The sequence below is a fragment of the Pinus tabuliformis genome, chromosome 8 (genome assembly GCF_031772625.1).
Source record: "Pinus tabuliformis cultivar Carrire ecotype Pingquan chromosome 8, CPIR1, whole genome shotgun sequence".
NCBI classification, from domain to species: domain Eukaryota; kingdom Viridiplantae; phylum Streptophyta; class Pinopsida; order Pinales; family Pinaceae; genus Pinus; species Pinus tabuliformis.
In genome coordinates, this window is record NC_142294.1 from 511,067,909 (window position 1) to 511,075,239 (window position 7,331).

The 7,331-nt window shown below is 32.7% G+C and overlaps 1 protein-coding gene across 1 annotated transcript; it reads right to left on the reverse strand.

The window, feature by feature from the left end:
- Nucleotides 1-2,533: 2,533 nt before the first annotated feature.
- On the reverse strand, nt 2,534-4,942 carry LOC149236339 (aluminum-activated malate transporter 10-like). Its single transcript, XM_089368856.1, has 7 exons — nt 4,603-4,942; nt 4,285-4,425; nt 3,908-4,187; nt 3,780-3,784; nt 3,571-3,683; nt 3,314-3,457; nt 2,534-3,217 (listed from the first exon to the last, which is right to left on the reverse strand). Exons 1-7 carry the CDS (start codon nt 4,940-4,942, stop codon nt 2,534-2,536), a joined length of 1,707 nt encoding a protein of 568 aa, XP_089224982.1.
- Nucleotides 4,943-7,331: the final 2,389 nt, after the last annotated feature.

The window sequence follows — 7,331 nt, forward strand, 5'->3', positions numbered from 1 at the left end:
GCGTTGTCGTATGCCCGAAATTTGCAACCCACAATTGGGGTGTTGTGGTCAAGTACCTCATACTCATCCACAGGCTCGAATCAAATTGTAACCAAGATTATAACGACAACAACTATTATAACGGTCGCATTTTACTCACAACCCAATGATATTACAAATCTAATCCCATTAGTGTGAATGATTTTTATGGTTATCAAAATGATATTATGATGAATATAATGACGTAGTTTGAATGATGATAAAGCTAACTAGTCATATATTGGGTATTTAATGCCCTAAGAGCTAACCAGTCATATATTGGGTATTTAATGACTTCATAGCAGTACTCGATTTAACGGGATAATACGAGAGCAGGCAAATTTGGCATTAAATAATATTTGCCCGCTCTCATATTATCAGGTTAAATGGCACGCTGCTCTGAAGGCATTAAATACCCAATATATGACTGATTAACTCCAGCTTTCAAAATCTGGTAAGATATTTTTTTAAATATTTAAATTCTAAACAAACAACAGCTAGGTTACTGATGGGTTTGGGTTGGACAACTTTAAAAAAGTGGGTTGGGAAGAATTGTAAAATTATGTTGTGGTATGCCAGAAATTTGTGATCGCCCAAATCAAATTTGCTGTCTAACGCTGAATTAATTCTTATAATACAACATGTTTCATTTTCCATAATTTGAAAAATATAATGGAAAATACATATCCAGCATACATGCAGATTATTTATTTATTTTATATTATTGAAAATTTCTTCGTGGTCTCTTAATTATAATGAAATTTGTGGACGACCGTGGGTTACTCATCATTTATTTTTGTGCAGGTTGGAAGGTTTTAGTTTCATGCATGCAAGCAACCTATTAAATAAATAAATATAAATATATAAAAGATTTATGAGAAGTGATCGTGTTGAGAAACCATAATATAAAATGTTCTTTAATGAGTCTAAAATATGCCAAACGGTTTGAAAATAGTAGATTTTTAAAAATGTTCAGTGGATACCCTAAAATATGCCAAACTGTTTGAAAATAGTAGCTTTTAAAACATTGTTCAGTGGATGTTTAGAAAAAAATTTGTCACCAGCGAAGTCTAATAACATTCAGTCCAGAATCCTCCAAATTGTAACCTGGTGTTCAAGTATTTTACCTAGATAGGAAGTGAAGTGGTGTGAAGTTATTTTTATTCCGAAGAGATTAATTTTTAAAATAGTTGTTAATGTATTAATCAACTTATTTATATGAGTTAAATAACTGATAAATGTGGGCAACATTAATTAGTGATAAGCATTTAAAAAAATATTTTATAATATTTCTTAAATTACTAAAATTGTTTTTTATAAAAATTAACTAAATTTTTTAATTTCTAAATGGTTTTGGTCATACTATTATTTTGGTTTAACAATATATTTAGCCTATAAACTAGTATAGATCTATTTTAATTTCATATTTATACAATTATTTTGGTTCAACAATATATTTAGTCTATAAACTAGTATAGATTTATTTTAATTTCAGATTTATTAAGCATCGAGAGGGATATAATCTATTAAGTTGCAAACTTTTCTTCAATTTTTTGCATTCAAAATAGAGATTTGCAACTTGAGGGATTTGATCCCTCTCCATATTTGATAGATTCATAATTAAAATGGGTCTAAGCTAGTCTAAACTCTTATGCATGATCAACACATATAAAAAATTGAGAGCCACATAACATAAACAATGTTATTTTTGTTGGTGTAAGAAAAAATTATGAGATAATGCAATTTAAATTTAAAAAAAATAATGTAATTGTTTTTAATTGGAAAAAAATATTTTTGAAATATAATGTTTTTAAAATAATTATAATAAATCAACATTTAAATAGTAATATGAAATAATCATCTTATTAATAATTAAATGGTAAATAATATTAACAATTAACTATTAAATTATCAATATATTTATTATTCAAAAATTAATTATTAAATGATAAATATATTTATTATTAAAAATTAATTATTAAATTATAAATATTTTTATTATTATAAAAAAATTAGGCGATTGTGAAGCATCAGAGTTGCATCTTTATTGCATCGTTATCTTTGTGAACTTATTTACACGTGCTATACTTAATAAACAACTTTAATGCTAAATTAATTAAATATTTAAAAAAAAAATGTAACTTAAAAAAATTCATACTTTGAATAACAAAATTGTGTCTTTAATGCTAAATAAACTAAATATTTAAAAATAAAATGTAACTCAAAAAAATTCATACGTTGAATAACAAAATTGTGTCTTTTAATCATTCTCATACTATTCAATAGGTTACAACTTTCTGTAGTAGAGTGTTACTACTAGCGAAGGATTATATTTTTCACAATTCTCCATTTACATGGATGAATAATTGAATTGAGAAATAAATGCATGATGTGGATTGAGAAAAACACTGTAATATCTTTTGTCTTGATTATAATCTTATGTATTCTCTATAAGTCTCTTTGGGCATTGTCTTTGTGTTGGTAAACATTTAGCTTGGAAGGGGAACCATTGGCTTTAATGTTGGAATTGGTGATGCAGATTATCACTCAGAGTAGTGGTGGTTGAAAGATTTGTAGCTGGGGATAGAGCGACGGGTACCATTTGTTTCGTTGAAGTCAGAGCCGTAGTTGTTTTTGTCAAAGATGGTGGAAAGGATTCTTTTACTGCCTGATCGGTATTTCTAAACTTGGCCTCTTCTCCCAGCTCCCTTACTGTACCAATCACACTCTCTAACCTTGCCACTATTTCTAACAGAAGAGAAGAAAAGCTAGCAAGAGGAAGGACCTCCATAACTGTATAACTGCCTTGTTTCATTTCGCTCATTTCATATAATTTGCTAGCTTGAGTCTTGGATAGGTCCTCTTGCATCTCCCCCTCCAAAGTAGTTTGAAATGACATTGTATTTTCATCATCAGCTTCTTCTGTCATTTTCGGTACTGAGGAGTCATGGAATTTGTCTGATCGAGTTATGTCTTCTTCAACAGTTTTCCAACTCTTGGTATTGATGAAAAGTTCAGGCTGAGCTATCAGCGAATTTTGGAGTTCCTCTACCATTTCCTTTAACCGATCTGTCATTAAAGTTGGATTTATACTTCTCATTGTCCTTATGCTGTCGGCCAGTTCACGAAGAATGTTGGCAGACTCTCTGCCTATATTAATGCATGGCGTCTTCAAATATTCTCTCCGAGAAATTGGAGTCTGATAAGACAACATCATCACCAATAATTAATGATACGAAATTGATCAATATCGGGAAATACAAAAGCAATATTAGGCAAAATTGACCAACATTACCTGAATCTCAGCGTTTAGCAATCCATTTAAAGCCTCCACACAGTAGGCGCTGTATCTAGTCACGCTTCCAACTTTTAGATAAAATTGCCATGGATATCTGAAAAAGAAACGTCCATGCGGTGGTTCCCATCTGGCGAAATTCGCCTGCAGAATTTAAAAATAATCGTTAAAGTTAAATGGATAGCCAAACTTATCTATATCTACCAGTGTATACTGATAAAAGATGATAGTGTATATTGATGAATTATGATATCTACCAGTGAGTCTTCTGTGGCCTTCGAGTTCAACACACATTTATACCCCGATCCGACCTTGTCATCGTCTGAATCCTGGCCATCTTTTGAGTCCAAGAAGTATTCTGTGACGCATTCTGTAATCACATAAACCGCTGAATATTTTCTCAATATCTTTGGAATTTGTAAATAAAGGAGTGGAGTGAAGTCAATTAAAGACAAATTGTCTTAACTTATTCTTACACCAAAAATTTCCAAATATTTAGGATTGAATAAAGATATCCAAATATTCTGAAAATCGAAAATTAAGATAAAGATAACTTATAAATAGGATAAATGATTTATTGTTTTTCTGTGTGACAAATTACCTTGGAGAGATCCAGCCAATCCTTCTAGGTTATGTATAATCAAATTGTGAAGATCGTCTCCAGCCCATATGGGAAAAGCAAACACAGTTATTATGAAACAGACTGTACACCCAATGATTATCGTAGCTATCCTTTGATCGGCCAATTTTAAAATGTTTTCAACGCGAGAACCAGAAATGGCTACGAGATTGAAGGTGAGAAGGAAGATGACCACCCCGTAATCGTATCTTTGCTTGAGCACAGGAAAGAAACGCGAATATGTGCACGCTGTACCTGCATCGATCACCAAAGAATAAACATCATAACACTCAAAGGTGAAGTATCGAATATAACATGCAGAATTGTATTATGGGAAGGAGAAAATATCGACCTAAGGCAAAAACAAAGACACCCACTATAACTCGTTCGCAGTTTTTCCCTGTAAGTTCTGCAACATAGCTCACCCCCACTCCCAGTAATCCCGCCAACAGTGTGGCTAAAGATCTGTTCACACCTTTGCTCAATGTAGCACCTGCATAATAAAATTGAGGCGCAAAACATTAAATTTATTATTGCGAAAAAAACCCAATAGCTGGTCTACTTGATATTATATAGTCATGAAATCCTCCTAACAATTTATTCAAAAAGTGTGAAGATACCTAGAGGCATTTTAATACTTGTAAACAGGAGGTATTTGGTGAATAATTACCTACGGTGAATTCGAACACCACAACGACAGTCATGACAGCCCACATGGCATTTGCACCAAAACTGTCAAACAATGGCCTCACGAAGTAAAATATAGAGACCAAAGTCAGTGCAAGGCCAACTTTGATGGAATGAATAACTCTTCTAGGATCATCTGCACCCACCTGCCAAACCCTTTTGCTCACAGAAAGGACAGATCTTTTGTATTCGTGGAAAGCTTGAGAAATTCTCGTAACCAAACGGTTGCAGAAGTTCTCTTGGATGGTATTCGCTTCCATCCCTTCGTTAACACTAATTTTCCACTCCAGAGGCTGTGACTGAACCAATATCGTGCCCTCCATATTGCTATTTCTTCAGACCTAAACTTCAAACTGAGAAAACCTTGAATATATCAGCAAGTTTCAATCAATCATTGAATACAACAGCAGGTTTTAAATTTTAATCAACTTACGTTCTGTAATATCACTTGAGCTCTCTCAAAATTCTTTGTCAGTCCAAGAATTTGAAGTCAGTCCTGTTGATGCAGCGTTCCGGGCCTGGCTACAATGTGCCAGAACACTTTCCTCTCTATCCTTTTATAAGTAAAAAGATGTATAAAATATGAGTTGTTGAGTACGAAACAGGAAGGAGGGGAGGAGGACAGCCTGTAAGTAGAAGGCTTTTCCAGTCGCATTTGTGGAATTTCGAATCGTGGGCGGCCGACCACATTCGGCGAGGTCTCTAGAGCTATGGTCGACGAGGTCTCTAGAGCTATAATTAGCACAGCGCATATAAAAATGGATATGCAGATAAATTCAATATGGTGCAGAGTGTGGGCATGGACAGTCGCCATCAACGAAATATTTTATAACGGTTCAAACTTTATACAGTTGCAAAGTCGATTTTCGCCTTTAAACCACCAACTAGCACAGAACCATTCCCGTGCCACGTGATGCAGAAAATATAACTGGGAGACGGATATACAGATCTCAAATCAGTCCAATTCAGTCCACAGAGGGACATGGGCATTCCCCCATTATTTTTCTATAATTTTTGGGTCAAGATAAAATTTGATATGGTTTTTTTTTTTCAGAATTACAAAGTTTAAATTATAAAATGAGCAAAATCCGATTAACAGGTTTTCTGGGCGTACAAAATTAAAATATCAGCGCACATTTTATCTTGATTAATGTAATGATACATATAATTATAAAAATATCATTAATTTATTATAAAATAGTTCAATTTTATCAATTGATTACTTTTTGGGCCATTTTCTTAACTAAAAGAAAAAAGAAAAATAACTATAATAAAATAAGAATTATTTATTTGTTAATTTTTATTAACAAATGTGTCATCAACAATGTCAATATTAAAGGTAAAGCTATGTTGTTTGTTTTTCGATTAAATATGTGAAGCCATTAGAACGTATTCCATTGTATTTGGACGGTTTCCTACATTTCCAACGCACTGTTGAATTTCCACTGCAAGCCCACTCTACGTGCTTTTGTATTTGTCTGGTTTTTTTATTTATTTGCCCTCGTGCTTTTGTATTAGTGGCCACAATTGTATTTGTCTGTTTTTTAATTTATTTGCCCTCTTGCTTTACTGTCACCTGATTTGTGATGCAGCATGAATAAGTTGAAGAAAGCCTTCTGACAAGAAACGGTCCTTATCTTAAATTCTCAATTTGTCGCGTAACTTGCGCAAGTCGTAAGAAAAGACAGTTTTGCATAAATTCTTTGTTCTGTGCAACAAAATATTTTCTTATTCTTTTAAACAGAACGGCAATATATATACAATCAAAGTCCATTAATTTCAAATTCCTAGCCACTCTTCCTCGCAGTAGCATTTCTCTTTCTGTAAATGCATGTTTGTTTCTGTAGATGGGCTTTTCTTTTTTGTCTCTAGTGAGTACTACCGGCGTTGTTGAAAGTACTAGCATGTCTTTTTAATGTCTTTTCAAGTTCTTCCACTATCAATTCTCCCGCTCGTCACAAAGTGATGTGGTTGGGTGCACATCAATTTTGAAAAAAATGTATTAAATGAATTAAAATTGATGTGGTTGGGTGCACAAGAGAATGGGTAAATGATTATGTAACTTTTAACACTAGGTCAACTAAACTCTACCTCATTGGAAAGTTCTAGAACCCTTACACATTTCTAGTTAAAAGTGAGACTGTCTCGGTTGAAAGCGTTAACATGGGTGGTTAATGTTTAAAAGAAAATTAAAAAAAACTCATCCAATATGAATTCGCTCATAGATCTAGTTGGTGGCTTTTTGGGAAGTAATTTTGAACTATTTATATATAGCATTTGCCATTTTTATTTCTAAATAAAAAAACTATTACTTTACATTACATTGAAATGTTTATGTAATGAAAACCTCATATTTTAAATCCTTCATGTTTTAAAATGGAATAATCCAATCATAATCTCAGTCAAAACTTCATGTTTAAACATAAGTCTTGGTGCAAACCATGGCATAATCAAATCATAATCTGAGTCAAACCCTCATAATAAGTCTGAGTGCAAACCTAAGTGTAAACCCTCAACCATTTTATTTAAGTGAATGCCCCGTCACCCATGAATCGAAATGTCGAGTTTAGATTGCAAATGGGAAACTTTGGGAAATTTCATTAACTTTTTTTTTCTTTAGCTGTTGGAGACCAACTATTGGTATAATTACTTAAGATAATGAGGTGTTTTATAAGATAATATATGGATAAAGAGAACCAGTGCTTTGGAATT

Coding starts and splice junctions, on each gene's coding strand:
- LOC149236339 (XM_089368856.1), bottom strand. CDS start 4,942: ATGGAGGGCACGATATTGGTTCAGTCACAGCCTCTGGAGTGGAAAATT. Junction 4,188..4,284: donor TGTCTTTGTTTTTGCCTTAG/GTCGATATTTTC, acceptor TGATCGATGCAG/GTACAGCGTGCACATATTCG. Junction 3,458..3,570: donor AGGCCACAGAAGACTCACTG/GTAGATATCATA, acceptor TAAATTCTGCAG/GCGAATTTCGCCAGATGGGA.